Source organism: Lepisosteus platostomus, chromosome 5 (genome assembly GCF_059453375.1).
Source record: "Lepisosteus platostomus isolate fLepPlt1 chromosome 5, fLepPlt1.hap1, whole genome shotgun sequence".
In the NCBI taxonomy this organism is placed as follows: Eukaryota; Metazoa; Chordata; class Actinopteri; order Semionotiformes; family Lepisosteidae; genus Lepisosteus; species Lepisosteus platostomus.
In genome coordinates this window covers 1,281,751-1,307,271 of record NC_142615.1, presented here as the reverse complement: position 1 = coordinate 1,307,271, position 25,521 = coordinate 1,281,751, and the positions used below count along the sequence as shown (strand labels likewise).

Sequence of the window (25,521 nt, the reverse complement as noted above, 5' to 3'; positions counted from 1 at the left end):
AGACCAGTGCCCCCACTCCCCTCCTCCTCCTCCTCCTCTCACCAGACCAGTGCCCCCACTCCCTCCTCTCACCAGACCAGTGCCCCCACTCCCTCCTCCTCTCAGTCAGCGGGTACCCCAATACCCGAGAGAGTGCGCTGGTGCAGACAGGCCGGGTCGCTCATCACTGCGGGGTCCTGGTGTCGGGATGACGTCGGTCCGGGCTCACCCCCCTGGACGCACGTGGGGTGCAGGGGCAGTAGCCACCCCCCCACCTCAGCCTTGCCCCTCCACTCACCTGCCGCCCATCTTGGGGTACCCCCCCCCCCCGAGAGCGGACACAGAATCCTGGACACACAACGGGACCAGGAGCGAGAGCCAGCAGGGTCTTTATTCAGGGCGGACTGCAGCTACACACACACAGCGGGGTCACAGCGGGGTCACAGCGGGGTCACAGCGGGGTCACAGTCCTGGGGAGTCCACAGCTGGTGCGTTTCACTGCTCCACGGGACGGACCGGACCGGACCGGGCGGAGGGGCAGGGCAGGGCGCCCCCCCTGCTGGACAGCGGTCACCACCCCCCCCCCAGCCCAGGGGTCTCTCGACCCGTCTCACTCTCTCTGCCTGTCTGTCTCTCTCTCCAGGGCAGCACAGAGCCCTGCAGACACAGTCTCTCCAGCAGGGGGCACCAGCGCACACAGACACACACACACAGACACACAGTCTCTCCAGCAGGGGGCACCAGCGCACACAGACACACACACAGACACACAGTCTCTCCAGCAGGGGGCACCAGCGCACACAGACACACACACACACACAGACACACAGTCTCTCCAGCAGGGGGCACCAGCGCACACAGACACACACACAGACACACACACAGTCTCTCCAGCAGGGGGCACCAGCGCACACAGACACACACACAGACACACAGTCTCTCCAGCAGGGGGCACCAGCGCACACAGACACACACACACACACAGACACACAGTCTCTCCAGCAGGGGGCACCAGCGCACACAGACACACACACAGACACACACACAGTCTCTCCAGCAGGGGGCACACACAGACACAGACACAGACAGTCTCTCCAGCAGGGGGCACGCACAGACACACACAGACAGTCTCTCCAGCAGGGGGCACACACAGACAGTCTCTCCAGCAGGGGGCACACACAGACACACACAGACAGTCTCTCCAGCAGGGGGCACACACAGACAGTCTCTCCAGCAGGGGGCACACACAGACACACACAGACAGTCTCTCCAGCAGGGGGCACACACAGACAGTCTCTCCAGCAGGGGGCACACACAGACACACACAGACAGTCTCTCCAGCAGGGGGCACGCACAGACACACACAGACAGTCTCTCCAGCAGGGGGCACGCACAGACACACACAGACAGTCTCTCCAGCAGGGGGCACGCACAGACACACACAGACAGTCTCTCCAGCAGGGGGCACACACAGACACACACAGACAGTCTCTCCAGCAGGGGGCACACACAGACACACACAGACAGTCTCTCCAGCAGGGGGCACACACAGACACACACAGACAGTCTCTCCAGCAGGGGGCACACACAGACACACACAGACAGTCTCTCCAGCAGGGGGCACGCACAGACACACACAGACAGTCTCTCCAGCAGGGGGCACACACAGACACACACAGACAGTCTCTCCAGCAGGGGGCACACACAGACACACACAGACAGTCTCTCCAGCAGGGGGCACACACAGACACACACAGACAGTCTCTCCAGCAGGGGGCACACACAGACACACACAGACAGTCTCTCCAGCAGGGGGCACGCACAGACACACACAGACAGTCTCTCCAGCAGGGGGCACACACAGACAGTCTCTCCAGCAGGGGGCACACACAGACACACACAGACAGTCTCTCCAGCAGGGGGCACACACAGACACACACAGACAGTCTCTCCAGCAGGGGGCACACACAGACACACACAGACAGTCTCTCCAGCAGGGGGCACACACAGACACACACAGACAGTCTCTCCAGCAGGGGGCACACACAGACACAGACACAGACAGTCTCTCCAGCAGGGGGCACACACAGACAGTCTCTCCAGCAGGGGGCACACACAGACAGTCTCTCCAGCAGGGGGCACACACAGACACACACAGACAGTCTCTCCAGCAGGGGGCACACACAGACACACACAGACAGTCTCTCCAGCAGGGGGCACACACAGACACACACAGACAGTCTCTCCAGCAGGGGGCACACACAGACACAGACACAGACAGTCTCTCCAGCAGGGGGCACACACAGACACACACAGACAGTCTCTCCAGCAGGGGGCACACACAGACAGTCTCTCCAGCAGGGGGCACACACAGACACACACAGACAGTCTCTCCAGCAGGGGGCACACACAGACACACACACACAGACACAGCCGAGCCCTGTCCCTCAGAAGTTGGGCTTGTGCTTCTTCACCTCCACCATGAGGTGGTGCAGGTTGATGAGCTCGGAGCGCACCGCCAGGGTCCGGAACGCCGGCTGGGACAGGGCCTTGTGGAAGCCGTGGTAGTACTGGATCAGCTGGGTCAGCGCACCCTGGACACACAGAGAGACAGCGAGAGAGAGAGAGAGAGACAGGACACACCTGAGACTGCGACAGCAAGAGACAGGACACACCTGAGACAGCGAGAGAGAGAGAGACTGACAGCGAGAGACAGGACACACCTGAGACAGCAAGAAACAGGACACACCTGAGACATCAAGAGAGAGAGCGAGCAAGAGACAGGACACACCTGAGACAGCGAGAGAGACAGGACACACCTGAGACAGCGAGAGAGAGCGAGCAAGAGACAGGACACACCTGAGACAGCAAGAAACAGGACACACCTGAGACAGCAAGAGAGAGAGAGCGCGAGAGACAGGACACACCTGAGACTGCGAGAGAGAGAGAGCGCGAGAGACAGGACACACCTGAGACATCAAGAGACAGAGAGACAGGACACACCTGAGACATCAAGAGAGAGAGAGACAGGACACACCTGAGACAGCGAGAGAGAGAGAGACAGGACACACCTGAGACAGCGAGAGAGACAGAGAGACAGGACACACCTGAGACTGCAAGAGAGACAGGACACACCTGAGACAGCGAGAGAGAGAGCGAGCAAGAGACAGGACACACCTGAGACAGCAAGAGAGAGAGCGCGCGAGAGACAGGACACACCTGAGACTGCGAGAGAGAGAGAGCGCGAGAGACAGGACACACCTGAGACATCAAGAGACAGGACACACCTGAGACATCAAGAGAGAGAGAGACAGGACACACCTGAGACATCAAGAGAGAGAGAGACAGGACACACCTGAGACATCAAGAGAGAGAGAGCGCGAGAGACAGGACACACCTGAGACATCAAGAGACAGAGAGACAGGACACACCTGAGACATCAAGAGAGAGAGAGACAGGACACACCTGAGACAGCGAGAGAGAGAGCGAGCAAGAGACAGGACACACCTGAGACGGCAAGAGAGAGAGAGCGCGAGAGACAGGACACACCTGAGACTGCGAGAGAGAGAGAGCGCGAGAGACAGGACACACCTGAGACAGCGAGAGAGAGAGAGCGCGAGAGACAGGACACACCTGAGACAGCGAGAGACAGAGAGACAGGACACACCTGAGACATCAAGAGAGAGAGAGACAGGACACACCTGAGACATCAAGAGAGAGAGAGACAGGACACACCTGAGACATCAAGAGAGAGAGAGCGCGAGAGACAGGACACACCTGAGACATCAAGAGACAGAGAGACAGGACACACCTGAGACATCAAGAGAGAGAGAGACAGGACACACCTGAGACAGCGAGAGAGAGAGCGAGCAAGAGACAGGACACACCTGAGACAGCAAGAGAGAGAGAGCGCGAGAGACAGGACACACCTGAGACTGCGAGAGAGAGAGAGCGCGAGAGACAGGACACACCTGAGACATCAAGAGACAGAGAGACAGGACACACCTGAGACATCAAGAGAGAGAGAGACAGGACACACCTGAGACAGCGAGAGAGAGAGCGAGCAAGAGACAGGACACACCTGAGACAGCAAGAGAGAGAGAGCGCGAGAGACAGGACACACCTGAGACAGCGAGAGAGAGAGAGCGCGAGAGACAGGACACACCTGAGACAGCGAGAGAGAGAGAGCGCGAGAGACAGGACACACCTGAGACAGCGAGAGAGAGAGAGCGCGAGAGACAGGACACACCTGAGACAGCGAGAGAGACAGGACACACCTGAGACAGCAAGAGAGAGAGAGACAGGACACACCTGAGACAGCAAGAGAGAGGACACACCTGAGACAGCGAGAGAGACAGGACACACCTGAGACAGCAAGAGAGAGAGAGACAGGACACACCTGAGACAGCAAGAGAGAGGACACACCTGAGACAGCGAGAGAGAGAGAGCGCGCGAGAGACAGGACACACCTGAGACAGCGAGAGAGACAGGACACACCTGAGACAGCGAGAGAGACAGGACACACCTGAGACAGCGAGAGAGAGAGAGACAGGACACACCTGAGACAGCAAGAGAGAGAGAGACAGGACACACCTGAGACTGCAAGAGAGCGCGAGCGAGAGACAGGACACACCTGAGACAGCGAGAGACAGAGAGACAGGACACACCTGAGACAGCGAGAGAGAGAGAGACAGGACACACCTGAGACATCAAGAGAGAGAGAGACAGGACACACCTGAGACATCGAGAGAGAGAGACAGGACACACCTGAGACATCAAGAGAGAGAGACAGTGACAATGAGAGACAGGACACACCTGAGACAGCAAGAGAGACGGCAATAGACAGGACACACCTGAGACAGCAAGAGAAAGAGAGCGAGCGAGAGGCACGACACACCTGAGAGTGAGAGAGACAGGACCCACACCCCACACCCCACACCCTGGAGAGAGGCAGGAGGCTCAGTCTGTACCTGAATGATCCCGGTTCCGTTCTTGAAGTTGGTGAAGGACCTCATGACGTCCTGACTGAGGCTCTCCACCGACTGCTTCCAGGTGCTGGAGAACCCTCTGACCAGTTGAGTGACCCTTACTGAGAGAGAGAGAGAGAGACTGGACACTCCAGGACACTAACACTGCACTGGGAGGGGAATTACCTCCTCCTCCTCTCTCACCTTCATCGTTCTTCAGCCGGTCCAGCTGACCCTTCTCCATCAGAGCCTCGCTCTCCTTCACGAACGCGATCATCCCGCCGAAGGGCGGGGAGAGGATCTCCTCGATGAACTCCTGGGAGCCAGAGAGGGGATCTCCATGAGACCTTGTGATCTACGGTAAGCCCAGCGGGATCCTCACTGCACAGCCCTGAGTCCACTGCTGACCCACCTGAGTTCTGGCATGGAGGAGCTGCTGGAAACCCTCCACTTCCTTGCTGTCATCCGATGCCCTTTCCTGGCAGGGAGAGAAAGTTCAAACAGACCCTCACACAGACCCCAGAGGCACCCCTCACACAGAGAGAGGAGTCCAGACCCTCACACAGACCCCAGAGACACCCCTCACACAGAGAGAGGAGTCCAGCCCCTCACACAGACCCCAGAGACACTCCTCCCACAGAGAGAGGAGTCCAGACCCTCACACAGACCCCAGAGACACTCCTCACACAGAGAGAGGAGTCCAGGCCCTCACACAGACCCCAGAGACACTCCTCACACAGAGAGAGGAGTCCAGACCCTCACACAGACCCCAGAGACACTCCTCACACAGAGAGAGGAGTCCAGACCCTCACACAGACCCCAGAGACGCTCCTCACACAGAGAGAGGAGTCCAGACCCTCACACAGACCCCAGAGACACTCCTCACACAGAGAGAGGAGTCCAGACCCTCACACAGACCCCAGAGACACTCCTCACACAGAGAGAGGAGCACACACCCTCACACAGACCCCAGAGACACTCCTCACACAGAGAGAGGAGCACACACCCTCACACAGACCCCAGAGACACTCCTCACACAGAGAGAGGAGTCCAGACCCTCACACAGACCCCAGAGACACTCCTCACACAGAGAGAGGAGTCCAGACCCTCACACAGACCCCAGAGACACTCCTCACACAGAGAGAGGAGTCCAGACCCTCACACAGACCCCGGAGACACTCCTCACACAGAGAGAGGAGTCCAGACCCCTCACACAGACCCCAGAGACACTCCTCACACAGAGAGAGGAGTCCAAACCCTCACACAGACCCCAGAGACACTCCTCACACAGAGAGAGGAGTCCAGACCCTCACACCGACCCCAGAGACACTCCTCACACAGAGAGAGGAGTCCAGACCCTCACACAGACCCCAGAGACACTCCTCACACAGAGAGAGGAGTCCAGACCCTCACACAGACCCCAGAGACGCTCCTCACACAGAGAGAGGAGTCCAGACCCTCACACAGACCCCAGAGACGCTCCTCACACAGAGAGAGGAGTCCAGACCCTCACACAGACCCCAGAGACACTCCTCACACAGAGAGAGGAGTCCAGACCCTCACACAGACCCCAGAGACGCTCCTCACACAGAGAGAGGAGTCCAGACCCTCACACAGACCCCAGAGACGCTCCTCACACAGAGAGAGGAGTCCAGACCCTCACACAGACCCCAGAGACACTCCTCACACAGAGAGAGGAGTCCAGACCCTCACACAGACCCCAGAGACGCTCCTCACACAGAGAGAGGAGTCCAGACCCTCACACAGACCCCAGAGACACCCAGTGTCCAGACCACGTGTCTCTGTCTCACCATGAGCACGCTCAGCATCATGTCGTAGTTGTTGATGAGGAAGATGAGCTGGTCCTTCCTGGAGGGAAACTCGGCCGCCATCTTCAGGACGAAGTTCTCCACTTCCACCTGCCAAGGAGGACCGAGAGGGCGTTACCGTGCGGACTGGGGCCCGCGCCCCTGCAGCGCCGGAGGGCTGCCTCCTCCTCCTCGTGCGTACCTGCAGCTGGCCCAGCAGGGTGTGGGTCTTCTCGTTGGGGAAGGTCTGGTTGATGCTGACGATCGCGGAGGAGAACTCCGCGTACCGCCGGGTGATCTGAGGACAGAGACACCGACACGGGCAGCGCGTCAGTACTGACCGAGTGTGGGCTGGTGTCTGAGGGTCAGTGTGTCACCGGTCAGTACTGACGTAGTGTGGTCTGGTGTCCAGTATCCCCAGTCTCTGAGGGTCAGTGAGTGTCACCGGTCAGTACTGACGTAGTGTGGTCTGGTGTCTGAGGGTCAGCGAGCGTCACCGGTCAGTACTGACAGAGTGCGGTCTGGTGTCCAGTATTCCCAGTCTCTGAGGGTCAGTCTGAGTCACCGGTCAGTACTGACGTAGTGTGGTCTGGTGTCCAGTATCCCCAGTCTCTGAGGGTCAGTGAGTGTCACAGGTCAGTACTGACGTAGTGTGGTCTGGTGTCCAGTATTCCCAGTCTCTGAGGGTCAGTCTGAGTCACCGGTCAGTACTGACGTAGTGTGGTCTGGTGTCCAGTATTCCCAGTCTCTGAGGGTCAGTGAGAGTCACCGGTCAGTACTGACGGAGTGTGGTCTGGTGTCCAGTATTCCCAGTCTCTGAGGGTCAGTGAGAGTCACCGGTCAGTACTGACGGAGTGTGGTCTGGTGTCCAGTATTCCCAGTCTCTGAGGGTCAGTGAGTGTCACCGGTCAGTACTGACGTAGTGTGGTCTGGTGTCCAGCATCCCCAGTCTCTGAGGGTCAGTGAGTGTCACTGGTTAGTACTGACGTAGTGTGGTCTGGTGTCTGAGGGTCAGCGAGCGTCACCGGTCAGTACTGACGTAGTGTGGCCTGGTGTCCAGTATTCCCAGTCTCTGAGGGTCAGTGAGTGTCACTGGTTAGTACTGACGTAGTGTGGTCTGGTGTCTGAGGGTCAGCGAGCGTCACCGGTCAGTACTGACGTAGTGTGGCCTGGTGTCCAGTATTCCCAGTCTCTGAGGGTCAGTGTGAGTCACCGGTCAGTACTGACGTAGTGTGGTCTGGTGTCCAGTATTCCCAGTCTCTGAGGGTCAGTGAGTGTCACCGGTCAGTACTGACGTAGTGTGGTCTGGTGTCCAGTATCCCCAGTCTCTGAGGGTCAGTGAGTGTCACAGGTCAGTACTGACGTAGTGTGGTCTGGTGTCCAGTATTCCCAGTCTCTGAGGGTCAGTGTGAGTCACCGGTCAGTACTGACGTAGTGTGGTCTGGTGTCCAGTATTCCCAGTCTCTGAGGGTCAGTGAGTGTCACCGGTCAGTACTGACGTAGTGTGGTCTGGTGTCCAGCATCCCCAGTCTCTGAGGGTCAGTGAGTGTCACTGGTTAGTACTGACGTAGTGTGGTCTGGTGTCTGAGGGTCAGCGAGCGTCACCGGTCAGTACTGACGTAGTGTGGCCTGGTGTCCAGTATTCCCAGTCTCTGAGGGTCAGTGTGAGTCACCGGTCAGTACTGACGTAGTGTGGTCTGGTGTCCAGTATCCCCAGTCTCTGAGGGTCAGTGAGTGTCACAGGTCAGTACTGACGTAGTGTGGTCTGGTGTCCAGTATTCCCAGTCTCTGAGGGTCAGTGTGAGTCACCGGTCAGTACTGACGTAGTGTGGTCTGGTGTCCAGTATTCCCAGTCTCTGAGGGTCAGTGTTCCTGATGCTCTGGATGTTCATCTCCAGGATCAGCTCAAATCGGGGCCACAAGAGCTCCAGCACAGCCTCCCAGTACCTACAGCAACACAGAGCAACACCGCACCATCAACACTGGGCAACACAGAGCAACACCGCACCATCAACACTGGGCAACAAGTCAACACAGAGCAACACCGCACCATCAACACTGGGCAACACAGAGCAACACCACACCATCAACACTGGGCAACACAGAGCAACACCACACCATCAACACTGGGCAACACAGAGCAACACCGCACCATCAACACTGGGCAACAAGTCAACACAGAGCAACACCGCACCATCAACACTGGGCAACACTGCACCATCAACACTGGGCAACACTGCACCATCAACACTGGGCAACACTGCACCATCAACACTGGGCAACACTGCACCATCAACACTGGGCAACACTGCACCATCAACACTGGGCAACACCGCACCATCAACACTGGGCAACACCGCACCATCAACACTGGGCAACACCGCACCATCAACACTGGGCAACACAGAGCAACACCACACCATCAACACTGGGCAACACAGAGCAACACCACACCATCAACACTGGGCAACACAGAGCAACACCGCACCATCAACACTGGGCAACAAGTCAACACAGAGCAACACCGCACCATCAACACTGGGCAACAAGTCAACACAGAGCAACACCGCACCATCAACACTGGGCAACAAGTCAACACAGAGCAACACCGCACCATCAACACTGGGCAACACTGCACCATCAACACTGGGCAACACAGAGCAACACCGCACCATCAACACTGGGCAACACAGAGCAACACCGCACCATCAACACAGAGCGACAGCACAGCACCATCAACACTGGGCAACACAGAGCGACAGCACAGCACCATCAACACTGGGCAACACAGAGCGACAGCACAGCACCATCAACACTGGGCAACACAGAGCGACAGCACAGCACCAGCAACACAGGGAGTCTGAAGAGAGACTCAGCAGCAGCAGGCGGACAGACTGACTTGTCCAGCGCCGGGACGTTCCTCTTGGCCGTGATGGCCCGGAACCGCAGGATGATGTGGATGCAGAGGAAGACGGCGATGCTGTCGTAGCAGTCCGACACGTAGGAGGACATGTGTTTCTGCGGGGAGACAGAGGGGCGCACAGCCGCTGAGCTCGGGGCCCTGCGCCCCGAACCCCACCCTCCTCCTCCTCCTCCTCCTCCTCACCTACCAGGAACATGCTGAGCGTCTTTCCCATGATGCAGTTGAAGAGGTCCTGGGCGGAGCTTCCTGTCACCATGAAGAAGTCACACAGGAAGAGGAACTCCCGGCAGCTGTTGTCCAGCAGAGCGTAGTGCTGACTGCGGAACAGAGTCTCGTAGGGGTACTGAGACACAGAGAGAGAGGAGTCAATACACACCCTGACTGGACACTCCAGTACATGAACACTGCACTGAGAGAGAGAGGGGTTCATACAGACACACTGACTGGACACTCCAGTACATGAACACTGCACTGAGAGAGAGAGGGGTTCATACAGACACACTGACTGGACACTCCAGTACATGAACACTGCACTGAGAGAGAGGGGGGTTCATACAGACACACTGACTGGACACTCCAGTACATGAACACTGCACTGAGAGAGAGGGGTTCATACACACACACTGACTGGACACTCCAGTACATGAACACTGCACTGAGAGAGAGAGGGGTTCATACACACACACTGACTGGACACTCCAGTACATGAACACTGCACTGAGAGAGAGAGGGGTTCATACAGACACACTGACTGGACACTCCAGTACATGAACACTGCACTGAGAGAGAGAGGGGTTCATACAGACACACCCTGACTGGACACTCCAGTACATGAACACTGCACTGAGAGAGAGAGGGGTTCATACACACACACTGACTGGACACTCCAGTACATGAACACTGCACTGAGAGAGAGAGGGGTTCATACACACACACTGACTGGACACTCCAGTACATGAACACTGCACTGAGAGAGAGAGGGGTTCATACAGACACACTGACTGGACACTCCAGTACATGAACACTGCACTGAGAGAGAGAGGGGTTCATACAGACACACTGACTGGACACTCCAGTACATGAACACTGCACTGAGAGAGAGAGGGGTTCACACAGACACACTGACTGGACACTCCAGTACATGAACACTGCACTGAGAGAGAGGGGTTCATACAGACACACTGACTGGACACTCCAGTACATGAACACTGCACTGAGAGAGAGAGGGGTTCATACACACACCCTGACTGGACACTCCAGTACATGAACACTGCACTGAGAGAGAGAGGGGTTCATACACACACACTGACTGGACACTCCAGTACATGAACACTGCACTGAGAGAGAGAGGGGTTCATACACACACACTGACTGGACACTCCAGTACATGAACACTGCACTGAGAGAGAGAGGGGTTCATACACAGACACTGACTGGACACTCCAGTACATGAACACTGCACTGAGAGAGAGAGGGGTTCATACACACACACTGACTGGACACTCCAGTACATGAACACTGCACTGAGAGAGAGAGAGGTTCATACACACACACTGACTGGACACTCCAGTACATGAACACTGCACTGAGAGAGAGAGGGGTTCATACACACACACTGACTGGACACTCCAGTACATGAACATTGCACTGAGAGAGAGAGGGGTTCATACACACACACTGACTGGACACTCCAGTACATGAACACTGCACTGAGAGAGAGAGGGGTTCATACACACACACTGACTGGACACTCCAGTACATGAACACTGCACTGAGAGAGAGGGGTTCATACACACACACTGACTGGACACTCCAGTACATGAACACTGCACTGAGAGAGAGAGGGGTTCATACACACACACTGACTGGACACTCCAGTACATGAACACTGCACTGAGAGAGAGAGAGGTTCATACACACACACTGACTGGACACTCCAGTACATGAACACTGCACTGAGAGAGAGAGGGGTTCATACACACACACTGACTGGACACTCCAGTACATGAACATTGCACTGAGAGAGAGAGGGGTTCATACACACACACTGACTGGACACTCCAGTACATGAACACTGCACTGAGAGAGAGAGGGGTTCATACACACACCCTGACTGGACACTCCAGTACATGAACACTGCACTGAGAGAGAGAGGGGTTCATACAGACACACTGACTGGACACTCCAGTACATGAACACTGCACTGAGAGAGAGAGGGGTTCACACACACACACTGACTGGACACTCCAGTACATGAACACTGCACTGAGAGGGGGGTGGCTGTATTTACCCTGTTGTCACTCCTCTGGGCAGTGTGGGGTACCAGGATGGGCCCCTCCAACTCGGTGGGACTCAGTATCGTCCCCCTCTGGCCCAGCGTGAAGATGGTGTTCCTGCTCTTCAGAGAGGGCTTGGAGAAGAACCGTTCACTGGGTCAAGGAGAAACACTGGGGCCACACTACCGTTACACAACCGCACAACGACTGTGGTGCACACACAACACCGCCACACCACTCTCGCACAATCTCACAATAACACCAAACCTCTCTTGGACAACCTCACTACACACACGAACCACACAACACCACCACACCACTCTCGCACAATCTCACTGCACACACACTAACAACACAATAACACCAAACCTCTCTTGGACAATCTCACTACACACACGAACCCCACAATTACACAAACCCCTCTTACACGACCTCACTTCACACACGAACCACACAACACCACCACACCAGTCTTGCACAATAACACCAAACCTCTCTTGGACAACCTCACTACACACACGAACCCCACAATTACACAAACCTCTCTGAGACAACCTCACTACACACGCAAACCACACACCACCACACCAGTCTTGCACAATCTCACTGCACAATAACACCAAACCTCTCTGAGACAGCCTCACTACACACACAAACCACACACCACCACACCAGTCTTGCACAATCTCACTGCACAATAACACAATAACACCAAACCTCTCTGAGACAACCTCACTACACACACAAACCACACACCACCACACCAGTCTTGCACAATCTCACTGCACAATAACACAATAACACCAAACCTCTCTGAGACAGCCTCACTACACACACAAACCACACACCACCACACCAGTCTTGCACAATCTCACTGCACAATAACACAATAACATCAAACCTCTCTGAGACAGCCTCACTACACACACAAACCACACACCACCACACCAGTCTTGCACAATCTCACTGCACAATAACACAATAACACCAAACCTCTCTGAGACAGCCTCACTACACACACGAACCCCACAGTGCCACCCAGCCCCCCGGCGCCCTGCTGCCCTGCTCCCTGAAGGATATCTTTCTTGGCTGTGTCCTCCACACCCATGAGGTCGTCTTTATCAGCAACCTCCTCGTACTGGGGCAGAGGGACAGAGAGGGGCAGGGGTCAGGGGGGACACTGCGGCCAGCTGGAGCCCGGACAGTCAGTGGACAGGCGCGGCGGACGGAGGGACAGACAGTCAGTGGACAGACAGACAGTCAGTGGACAGGCGCGGCGGTCGGACAGACAGACAGTCAGTGGACAGGTGCAGCAGTCGGACAGACAGACAGTCAGTGGACAGACAGACAGTCAGTGGACAGGCGTGGCAGTCAGACAGACAGACAGTCAATGGACAGGCAGACAGTCAGTGGACAGGCGTGGCAGATGGAGGGACAGACAGACAGTCAGTCAGTGGACAGGCGTGGCGGTCGGACAGACAGACAGTCAGTGGACAGACAGACAGTCAGTGGACAGGCGTGGCGGTCGGACAGACAGACAGTCAGTGGACAGACAGACAGTCAGTGGACAGGCGCGGCGGTCGGACAGGCAGACAGTCAGTGGACAGGCGGGGCAGTCGGACAGGCAGACAGTCAGTGGACAGGCGGGGCAGTCGGACAGGCAGACAGTCGGTGGACAGGCGGGGCAGTCGGACAGGCAGACAGTCGGTGGACAGGCGGGGCAGATGGAGGGACAGACAGACAGTCAGTCAGTGGACAGGCGTGGCAGTCGGACAGACAGACAGTCAGTGGACAGGCGTGGCAGATGGAGGGACAGACAGTCAGTGGACAGGCGTGGCAGATGGAGGGACAGACAGTCAGTGGACAGGCGTGGCAGATGGAGGGACAGACAGTCAGTGGACAGGTGCAGCAGATGGAGGGACAGAGACAGACAGACAGTCAGTGGACAGGTGCGGTAGTCGGACAGACAGTCAGTCAGTGGACAGGTGTGGCAGTCGGACAGACAGTCAGTGGACAGGCGTGGCAGTCGGACAGACAGTCAGTGGACAGGCGTGGCAGATGGAGGGACAGACAGTCAGTGGACAGGTGCAGCAGATGGAGGGACAGAGACAGACAGACAGACAGTCAGTGGACAGGTGCGGTAGTCGGACAGACAGTCAGTCAGTGGACAGGTGTGGCAGTCGGACAGACAGTCAGTGGACAGGCGTGGCAGTCGGACAGGCAGACAGTCAGTGGACAGGCGCGGCAGATGGAGGGACAGACAGACAGTCAGTCAGTCAGTGGACAGGTGTGGCAGTCGGACAGGCAGACAGTCAGTGGACAGGTGCGGCAGTCGGACAGACAGACAGTCAGTGGACAGGTGCGGTAGTCGGACAGACAGACAGTCAGTGGACAGGCAGACGCCCGTGTCCCTCTGGCCTCAGACCTGCACTTTCATCAGCCTGCCGGTGTAGGACTTGAAGTAGCTGTAGTACATCTTGCTCAAGGTGTCCACATACTCGTCCCTGACCTCCTTCGCCACCTGGCGCTCGTTGGCCAGCAGGAACTGGTAGAAGAACCTGCAGAGAGACGAGTCTTCCCTGAACTCCGACCTCTCGTCCCAGAGTCCCCGCCCCTGCCAGAATCCCAGCGGGTCCCCATCCTACTGGGAGAGGGAGGAGGAGGGAACTCCGCTGAACTGGCAGGCCAGTGTGTGAGCTCCTGTCCCAGCCTGAGCCCCAGTGAGTCTGTCTCCCAGTAACGCTCCTTTTGTCCACAGTATATGTCAATATTTTATGACATGTCTTTGATGTAAACGTCTGTAGATTTTATTTTACTTTTATTTTGTGTTAATTTCATTATTTTATTTGCTGTGGCAACACTGATTGTACCCATCGGTCATGCTAATGAAGCACCTTGGACTGAACTGAAAAATTGAGAGAGTCAGAGAGACGGGAGAGAGAGTGGGACAGTCAGAGACAGATGACGAACCCCCGCGGCGAGCGAACCAGACAGGGGGGACCCCCGGGCGGAGGGGTGGGGCGGTACCTGTACTTGAGCAGGGTGTTCTGGGGGATCTGGTAGTTGGTCATGGGCTTGCGGAAGGAGTAGACCTTCTGCAGGATGAACTCGCGGATCTTGGAGACGGCCTGCGGGCAGGGGACAGACGCTCAGAGACGGAGACCCCGAGACCGCCCCCCCCGCGCCCGGCCCCCCGCGCCCGGCCCCCACCTTGACCCGCAGCTTGTCCAGCGTGTCCTGGATGTCGGCGCAGGCCAGCGTCTCCCGGAAGCTCTGCTCCTTCGCGTAGTTGATCTTGTTGTTGAGCTCCTGCAGCTGCTCCACGAAGTCCTGCCCCGTCACTGCGCTGTCCAGGACGGTCCTGGGGGGGACGGCGGGGGGACAGTGGGGGTTACTCACCGCCGGACGGACTGACCGACCGACGCGGTCAGGACACGACTCAGACCAAACTCCCCGCGGTCAGTCTCCCCGCGGTCAGGACACGACTCAGACCACACTCCCCGCGGTCAGGACACGACTCAGACCACACTCCCAGCGGTCAGTCTCCCCGCGGTCAGGACACGACTCAGACCAAACTCCCCGCGGTCAGTCTCCCCGCGGTCAGGACACGACTCGGACCAAACTCCCAGCGGTCAGGACACGACTCGGACCAAACTCCCAGCGGTCAGGACACGACTCGGACCACACTCCCAGCGGTCAGGACACGACTCGGACCACACTCCCAGCGGTCAGTCTCCCCGCGGTCAGGACGCGCCTGCCGGTCAGTCTCCCAGCGGTCAGTCTCCCAGCGGTCAGGACACGACTCGGACCACACTCCCAGCGGTCAGTCTCCCCGCGGTCAGGACGCGCCTGCCGGTCAGTCTCCCCGCGGTCAGGACACGACTCAGACCAAACTCCCAGCGGTCAGTCTCCCCGCAGTCAGGACGCGCGTGCCGGTCAGTCTCCCCGCGGTCAGGACGCGCCTGCCGGTCAGTCTCCCCGCGGTCAGGACGCGCCTGCCGGTCAGTCTCCCCGCGGTCAGGACGCGCCTGCCGGTCAGTCTCCCCGCGGTCAGGACGCGCGTGCCGGTCAGTCTCCCCGCGGTCAGGACGCGCGTGCCGGTCAGTCTCCCCGCGGTCAGGACGCGCGTGCCGGTCAGTCTCCCCGCGGTCAGGACACGACTCAGACCAAACTCCCAGCGGTCAGTCTCCCCGCGGTCAGGACACGACTCAGACCAAACTCCCAGCGGTCAGTCTCCCCGCAGTCAGGACGCGCGTGCCGGTCAGTCTCCCCGCGGTCAGGACGCGCCTGCCGGTCAGTCTCCCCGCGGTCAGGACGCGCCTGCCGGTCAGTCTCCCCGCGGTCAGGACGCGCGTGCCGGTCAGTCTCCCCGCGGTCAGGACGCGCGTGCCGGTCAGTCTCCCCGCGGTCAGGACGCGTCGCGGTCAGCCTCACGCGATCATGCTGCTGGGCACCACCAGCTCGTCCACCAGCTGGCTCAGCTCGCTGCGGACAGACTGGCGGTTCTTCAGCTTGACGTTCATGGCCACCGACTGCTCCTGCAGGGACTGGATCTCACTGCTGATGCAGGACAGGTCACTCTGGAAGTTACTGAGCATCTGCTCCATCCGCTGGAGAGAGAGGGGTTCATACACACACACTGACTGGACACTCCAGTACATGAACACTGCACTGAGAGAGAGAGGGGTTCATACACACGCACTGACTGGACACTCCAGTACATGAACACTGCACTGAGAGAGAGAGGGGTTCACACACACACACTGACTGGACACTCCAGTACATGAACACTGCACTGAGAGAGAGGGGTTCATACAGACACACTGACTGGACACTCCAGTACATGAACACTGCACTGAGAGAGAGAGGGGTTCACACACACACACTGACTGGACACTCCAGTACATGAACACTGCACTGAGAGAGAGAGGGGTTCATACAGACACACTGACTGGACACTCCAGTACATGAACACTGCACTGAGAGAGAGAGGGGTTCACACAGACACACTGACTGGACACTCCAGTACATGAACACTGCACTGAGAGAGAGAGGGGTTCATACAGACACACTGACTGGACACTCCAGTACATGAACACTGCACTGAGAGAGAGAGGGGTTCATACACACACACTGACTGGACACTCCAGTACATGAACACTGCACTGAGAGAGAGGGGGGTTCATACAGACACACTGACTGGACACTCCAGTACACTAACACTGCACTGAGAGAGAGAGGGGTTCATACACACACACTGACTGGACACTCCAGTACATGAACACTGCACTGAGAGAGAGAGGGGTTCATACACACACACTGACTGGACACTCCAGTACATGAACACTGCACTGAGAGAGAAAGGGGTTCATACACACACACTGACTGGACACTCCAGTACATGAACACTGCACTGAGAGAGAGAGGGGTTCATACACACACACTGACTGGACACTCCAGTACATGAACACTGCACTGAGAGAGAGAGGGGTTCATACACACACACTGACTGGCTGTGACCTCTCACCTCCAGGATGGAGTCGCAGGCCGTGATCTGGTTGTGCAGGGAGGCGATGTTCTGACTCTCCTTGATGTCTGGAGGACGGGGGGTTTAAGGACAGACACACGAGGACAGGCCTGGACACCCGCGCCGTCACGCCCGAAAGAGACGCACAGAGCTCTGAACCGGACCGGACCGGGCCAGCGGTACGGACCCTGCCAGCACCAGGCTTTGTGTGTGTCAGGATCCACACCGACACCAGTGGGGGGCCTTCAGGGAAGAGGAAGGGAGAGTCCTCTGTACGCAGAGAGTAGCGGGTGACTGGAACGAGCAGCCCAGCGGGTCTCTCTGGGAATCCTTGAAGGATCGGCCGGATAAGGTGACCGAGGCCCCGCCCCCCTGCGCTGAGCTGCGATCTCAGTGGTGCTGCTGTGACCGAGGCCCCGCCCCCCCGCGCTGAGCTGCGATCTCAGTGGTGCTGCTGTGACCGAGGCCCCGCCCCCCATGCTGAGCTGCGATCTCAGTGGTGCTGCTGTGACCGAGGCCCCGCCCCCCACGAGGAGGGGAGGGCCCAGAGAGGATACAGTCCCTGATGGAGGCCTGCTCGATCTGCTGCAGCTCCGCCTCCACCTGCTTGGAGTACTGCCTCAGGTCCACACCCTGGGAGAGAGGGTCAGTCTGGGGTCAGTGTGTGTGTGAGTACTGCCTCAGGTCCACACCCTGGGAGAGAGGGTCAGTCTGGGGTCAGTGTGTGTGTGAGTACCGCCTCAGGTCCACACCCTGGGAGAGAGGGTCAGTCTGGGGTCAGTGTGTCTGTGAGTACTGCCTCAGGTCCACACCCTGGGAGAGAGGGTCAGTCTGGGGTCAGTGTGTGTGTGAGTACTGCCTCAGGTCCACACCCTGGGAGAGAGGGTCAGTCTGGGGTCAGTGTGTGTGTGAGTACTGCCTCAGGTCCACACCCTGGGAGAGAGGGTCAGTCTGGGGTCAGTGTGTCTGTGAGTACTGCCTCAGGTCCACACCCTGGGAGAGAGGGTCAGTCTGGGGTCAGTGTGTCTGTGAGTACTGCCTCAGGTCCACACCCTGGGAGAGAGGGTCAGTCTGGGGTCAGTGTGTCTGTGAGTACTGCCTCAGGTCCACACCCTGGGAGAGAGGGTCAGTCTGGGGTCAGTGTGTGTGTGAGTACCGCCTCAGGTCCACACCCTGGGAGAGAGGGTCAGTCTGGGGTCAGTGTGTCTGTGAGTACTGCCTCAGGTCCACACCCTGGGAGAGAGGGTCAGTCTGGGGTCAGTGTGTGTGTGAGTACTGTCTCAGGTCCACACCCTGGGAGAGAGGGTCAGTCTGGGGTCAGTGTGTGTGTGAGTATTGCCTCAGGTCCACACCCTGGGAGAGAGGGTCAGTCTGGGGTCAGTGTGTGTGTGAGTACTGTCTCAGGTCCACACCCTGGGAGAGAGGGTCAGTCTGGGGTCAGTGTGTGTGTGAGTACCGCCTCAGGTCCACACCCTGGGAGAGAGGGTCAGTCTGGGGTCAGTGTGTGTGTGAGTACCGCCTCAGGTCCACACCCTGGGAGAGAGGGTCAGTCTGGGGTCAGTGTGTGTGTGAGTACCGCCTCAGGTCCACACCCTGGGAGAGAGGGTCAGTCTGGGGTCAGTGTGTGTGTGAGTACTGCCTCAGGTCCACACCCTGGGAGAGAGGGTCAGTCTGGGGTCAGTGTGTGTGTGAGTACCGCCTCAGGTCCACACCCTGGGAGAGAGGGTCAGTCTGGGGTCAGTCTGGGGTCAGTGTGTGTGTGAGTACCGCCTCAGGTCCACACCCTGGGAGAGAGGGTCAGTCTGGGGTCAGTGTGTGTGTGAGTACCGCCTCAGGTCCACACCCTGGGAGAGAGGGTCAGTCTGGGGTCAGTGTGTGTGTGAGTACTGCCTCAGGTCCACACCCTGGGAGAGAGGGTCAGTCTGGGGTCAGTCTGAGGTCAGTGTGTGTGTGAGTACTGTCTCAGGTCCACACCCTGGGAGAGAGGGTCAGTCTGGGGTCAGTGTGTCTGTGAGTACTGTCTCAGGTCCACACCCTGGGAGAAAGGGTCAGTCTGGGGTCAGTGTGTGTGTGAGTACCGCCTCAGGTCCACACCCTGGGAGAGAGGGTCAGTCTGGGGTCAGTGTGTGTGTGAGTACTGTCTCAGGTCCACACCCTGGGAGAGAGGGTCAGTCTGGGGTCAGTGTGTGTGTGAGTACCGCCTCAGGTCCACACCCTGGGAGAGAGGGTCAGTCTGGGGTCAGTGTGTCTGTGAGTACTGCCTCAGGTCCACACCCTGGGAGAGAGGGTCAGTCTGGGGTCAGTGTGTGTGTGAGTACCGTCTCACGTCCACACCCTGGGAGAGAGGGTCAGTCTGGGGTCAGTGTGTGTGTGAGTACCGCCTCAGGTCCACACCCTGGGAGAAAGGGTCAGTCTGGGGTCAGTGTGTGTGTGAGTACCGTCTCAGGTCCACACCCTGGGAGAGAGGGTCAGTCTGGGGTCAGTGTGTGTGCGAGTACCGCCTCAGGTCCACACCCTGGGAGAGAGGGTCAGTCTGGGGTCAGTGTGTGTGTGAGTACCGCCTCAGGTCCACACCCTGGGAGAGAGGGTCAGTCTGGGGTCAGTGTGTCTGTGAGTACTGCCTCAGGTCCACACCCTGGGAGAGAGGGTCAGTCTGGGGTCAGTGTGTGTGTGAGTACTGCCTCAGGTCCACACCCTGGGAGAGAGGGTCAGTCTGGGGTCAGTGTGTGTGTGAGTACTGCCTCAGGTCCACACCCTGGGAGAGAGGGTCAGTCTGGGGTCAGTCTGGGGTCAGTGTGTGTGTGAGTACCGCCTCAGGTCCACACCCTGGGAGAGAGGGTCAGTCTGGGGTCAGTGTGTGTGTGTGAGTACTGCCTCAGGTCCACACCCTGGGAGAGAGGGTCAGTCTGGGGTCAGTGTGTGTGTGAGTACTGCCTCAGGTCCACACCCTGGGAGAGAGGGTCAGTCTGGGGTCAGTGTGTCTGTGAGTACTGCCTCAGGTCCACACCCTGGGAGAGAGGGTCAGTCTGGGGTCAGTCTGGGGTCAGTGTGTGTGTGAGTACCGCCTCAGGTCCACACCCTGGGAGAGAGGGTCAGTCTGGGGTCAGTCTGGGGTCAGTGTGTGTGTGAGTACTGCCTCAGGTCCACACCCTGGGAGAGAGGGTCAGTCTGGGGTCAGTGTGTGTGTGAGTACTGCCTCAGGTCCACACCCTGGGAGAGAGGGTCAGTCTGGGGTCAGTGTGTGTGTGAGTACCGCCTCAGGTCCACACCCTGGGAGAGAGGGTCAGTCTGGGGTCAGTGTGTGTGTGAGTACCGCCTCAGGTCCACACCCTGGGAGAGAGGGTCAGTCTGGGGTCAGTCTGGGGTCAGTCTGGGGTCAGTCTGGGGTCAGTGTGTGTGTGAGTACTGCCTCAGGTCCACACCCTGGGAGAGAGGGTCAGTCTGGGGTCAGTGTGTGTGTGAGTACTGCCTCAGGTCCACACCCTGGGAGAGAGGGTCAGTCTGGGGTCAGTGTGTGTGTGAGTACTGCCTCAGGTCCACACCCTGGGAGAGAGGGTCAGTCTGGGGTCAGTGTGTGTGTGAGTACCGCCTCAGGTCCACACCCTGGGAGAGAGGGTCAGTCTGGGGTCAGTGTGTGTGTGTGAGTACTGCCTCAGGTCCACACCCTGGGAGAGAGGGTCAGTCTGGGGTCAGTGTGTGTGTGAGTACTGCCTCAGGTCCACACCCTGGGAGAGAGGGTCAGTCTGGGGTCAGTGTGTGTGTGAGTACTGCCTCAGGTCCACACCCTGGGAGAGAGGGTCAGTCTGGGGTCAGTGTGTGTGTGAGTACCGCCTCAGGTCCACACCCTGGGAGAGAGGGTCAGTCTGGGGTCAGTCTGGGGTCAGTGTGTGTGTGAGTACTGCCTCAGGTCCACACCCTGGGAGAGAGGGTCAGTCTGGGGTCAGTGTGTGTGTGAGTACTGCCTCAGGTCCACACCCTGGGAGAGAGGGTCAGTCTGGGGTCAGTGTGTGTGTGAGTACTGCCTCAGGTCCACACCCTGGGAGAGAGGGTCAGTCTGGGGTCAGTGTGTGTGTGAGTACTGCCTCAGGTCCACACCCTGGGAGAGAGGGTCAGTCTGGGGTCAGTCTGGGGTCAGTGTGTGTGTGAGTACTGCCTCAGGTCCACACCCTGGGAGAGAGGGTCAGTCTGGGGTCAGTGTGTGTGTGAGTACCGCCTCAGGTCCACACCCTGGGAGAGAGGGTCAGTCTGTCGGTCAGTGAGCCTGGGGTTAGTCGGGGTCAGGGGGTCAGTGAGTCTGGGGTCAGTCGGGGTCAGTGAGTCTCAGGTCTGGGGTCAGGGGTTCAGTGAGTCTGGGGTCAGTGAGTCTCAGGTCTGGGGTCAGTCAGGGTCAGGGGGTCAGTGAGTCTCAGGTCTGGGGTCAGTCAGGGGGTCAGTGAGTCTCAGGTCTGGGGTCAGTCAGGGTCAGGGGGTCAGTGAGTCTCAGGTCTGGGGTCAGTCAGGGTCAGGGGGTCAGTGAGTCTCAGGTCTGGGGTCAGTCAGGGGGTCAGTGAGTCTCAGGTCTGGGGTCAGTCAGGGGGTCAGTGAGTCTGGGGTCAGTCAGGGTCAGGGGGTCAGGGGGTCAGTGAGTCTGCAGTCAGTCGGGGTCAGGGGGTCAGTGAGTCTCGGGTCAGGGGTCAGTCAGGGTCAGGGGTCAGTCTTACCGTTTTCAGAGCCTCCTTCACCAGATCATCCTCCAGATTAGCCTGGATGTGGACTGTGAGCACAGAAACACTGTTAGACACACACACACTACACAAACCCACACTCACAACTCTACAGCACACACTACAAGCCCACACTCTCACACAACTCTACAACACTACACAAACCCACACAACTCTACAGTCGCTGTGTTAAAGTGTACACCACACACACACTACAACCCCACACTCTCACACAACTCTACACTCGCTGTGTTAAAGTGTACACCACACACACTACAAACCCACACTCTCACACAACTCTACACTCGCTGTGTTAAAGTGTACACCACACACACACTACAACCCCACACTCTCACACAACTCTACACTCGCTGTGTTAAAGTGTACACCACAAACCCACACTACAAACCCACTCTCACACAACTCTACACTCGCTGTGTTAAAGTGTACACCACAAACCCACACTCTCACACAACTCTACACTCGCTGTGTTAAAGTGTACACCACAAACCCACACTCTCACACAACTCTACACTCGCTGTGTTAAAGTGTACACCACACACACACTACAAACCCACACTCTCACACAACTCTACACTCGCTGTGTTAAAGTGTACACCCCACACACTACAAACCCACACTCACACAACTCTACACTCACTGTGTTAAAGTGTACACCACACACACACTCCAAACCCACACTCTCACACAACTCTACACTCGCTGTGTTAAAGTGTACACCACACACACACTCCAAACCCACACTCTCACACAACTCTACACTCGCTGTGTTAAAGTGTACACCACACACACACTCCAAACCCACACTCTCACACAACTCTACACTCGCTGTGTTAAAGTGTACACCACACACACTACAAACCCACTCTCACACAACTCTACACTCGCTGTGTTAAAGTGTACACCACACACACACACACTACAAGCCCACACTCTCACACAACTCTACACTCGCTGTGTTAAAGTGTACACCCCACACACTACAAACCCACACTCACACACAACTCTACACTCGCTGTGTTAAAGTGTACACCCCACACACTACAAACCCACACTCACACAACTCTACACTCACTGTCCACTTCATCGAGGATGAACTCGTCAGAGGTCAGGTCCAGGTCACCCAGATTGAGAGCAGGAATGTCATCTGGGTCAGACTTCATCTGAGGAGAGAGACCGAGGGAGAGCCGTAACACAGGGGAGAGGAGACACAGACCGGGGAAGAGCCATAACACAGGGGAGAGGAGACACAGACCGGGGGGAGAGGAGAGCCAGACCGGGGGGGGAGCCGTAACACAGGGGAGAGAGCCATAACACAGGGAAGAGGAGACACAGAACGGGGGGAGAGCCATAACACAGGGGAGAGGAGACACAGACCGGGGGAGAGCCGTAACACAGGGGAGAGGAGACACAGACCGGGGGGAGAGGAGAGCCAGACCAGGGGAAAGCCATAACACAGGGGAGAGGAGACACAGACCGGGGAAGAGCCATAACACAGGGGAGAGGAGACACAGACCGGGGGGAGAGGAGAGCCAGACCAGGGGAAAGCCATAACACAGGGGAGAGGAGACACAGACCGGGGAAGAGCCATAACACAGGGGAGAGGAGACACAGACCGGGGAAGAGCCATAACACAGGGGAGAGGAGACACAGACCGGGGAAGAGCCATAACACAGGGGAGAGGAGACACAGACCGGGGGGAGAGGAGAGCCAGACCGAGGGAGAGGAGAACCAGACCGGGGGAGAGCCTTAACACAGGGGAGAGGAGACACAGACCAGGGGGAGAGCCATAACACAGGGGAGAGGAGAGCCAGACCGGGGGGAGAGGAGAACCAGACCGAGGGAGAGCCTTAACACAGGGGAGAGTAGACACAGACCGGGGGAAAGCCATAACACAGGGGAGAGGAGACACAGACCGGGGGGAGAGGAGAGCCAGACCGGGGGGAGAGGAGAGCCAGACCGGGGGGAGAGGAGAGCCGTAACACGGAGAAGAGGAGACACAGACAGAGGGAGAGCCGTAACACGGAGAAGAGGAGACACAGACAGAGGGAGAGCCGTAACACGGAGAAGAGGAGACACAGACAGAGGGAGAGCCGTAACACGGAGAAGAGGAGACACAGACAGAGGGAGAGCCGTAACACGGGGAACACACACACACACAAACACACCTGTCTCCCTGAGAGACCCCTGTGTGAGCAGTAAGAGGCTGGGAGCTGGCTATGGAGGAGAGGGACGTGTATACACACACACACACACACACCTGTCTCCCTGAGAGACCCCTGTGTGAGCAGTAAGAGGCTGGGAGCTGGCTATGGAGGAGAGGGACGTGTATACAAACACACAAACACACACACGTACGAGTGAGCAAGGAGCCGCCCGCCGGCGCTCCCCGTGTCTCTCCCGGGGCGGAGGCGCTGCACGTACCTCGTCCTGCAGGTACGCCATGGCGCTAACAGCCGGGCCGGCGTCCGCAGTCTGGAGCACCGCCGCCATCACTGCCCGCATCCGGGTCCTCCGCCTCCCAGCAGCCCCCGCGCCCGCCTCCCGGCGTGCTCTGCGCTGAGGGTTTTTTTTAATGGGTTTTATTATTGAATTATTATTTTTTGCCGTACAGATCGTAGCTGATGTGAAGAACACGTCGCATGGACGGGGTGGACCATTTCATCATACGATCATGTTCAGATTTATAAACTCTATATGTAGTTTTAGCTGTGTGCATATGCGGCGAACTCGAATATAAAATAAATTGGAATATATTCCAATAAAATGTATATTTAAATATAAAATAAATGATACTGATCGATACTGTCTTTCAGATGAAGTTAAAGAAATAACATTTAAGATTGTTCATAGATTTTTATCCTGTTAAATTGACACTTTCTGGATTCAAACACGATCGAGATGACTGATGTGTATTTTGTAATAATGAGAATGAGGAATCTGTTACGTGTGTTTGTTAATTGTTAATACATATATACATAATTGTTTTGGATAGATTTTCAAAATGTTGTTAAATATTTAAAGTTAAATGTTAAATCGTGAGATTTTGATATTATTTTATATTTTATTAGACCTGATTTGGATAAACGATACGTTTTCGTAATTAATCTGTTAATTATTTTGGTGAATGCTCCCTCTATTAATGCTTTTAAGGTAGAATTCCTTTTTTATTTAAACTCGATTAGACATTTAAAGAATCAAAAGGCAAAACCTCCGTCGGAACACGTGGAATTATGTAAAAAGTTTAATTTTTAGCTGTTATAATGGTGAATTCCTCCGGCTGTCAAGTGTCTATTTTTGTATCTGTTTTAATATTT

General features: G+C 57.1%; 1 protein-coding gene and 1 long non-coding RNA gene across 2 annotated transcripts; both read right to left on the bottom strand.

The window, feature by feature from the left end:
- Positions 1-352: 352 nt before the first annotated feature.
- On the bottom strand, positions 353-1,316 carry LOC148662356 (uncharacterized). Its single transcript, XR_015936771.1, has 2 exons — positions 676-1,316; positions 353-636 (listed from the first exon to the last, which is right to left on the bottom strand). It is a non-coding gene; the product is annotated as an uncharacterized LOC148662356 (long non-coding RNA).
- A 994-nt stretch (positions 1,317-2,310) lies between these two features.
- vps52 (VPS52 subunit of GARP complex) lies at positions 2,311-24,780 on the bottom strand. The gene is made up of 20 exons (XM_088631851.1): positions 24,629-24,780; positions 23,280-23,367; positions 22,181-22,233; positions 18,038-18,113; positions 17,481-17,548; positions 16,388-16,563; positions 15,164-15,314; positions 14,981-15,081; positions 14,379-14,511; positions 13,034-13,091; positions 11,968-12,101; positions 9,865-10,020; positions 9,654-9,772; positions 8,578-8,701; positions 6,957-7,052; positions 6,758-6,865; positions 5,359-5,424; positions 5,151-5,262; positions 4,950-5,068; positions 2,311-2,573 (listed from the first exon to the last, which is right to left on the bottom strand). Exons 1-20 carry the CDS (start codon positions 24,707-24,709, stop codon positions 2,427-2,429), a joined length of 2,166 nt encoding a protein of 721 aa, XP_088487977.1. The 5' UTR covers positions 24,710-24,780; the 3' UTR covers positions 2,311-2,426.
- Positions 24,781-25,521: the final 741 nt, after the last annotated feature.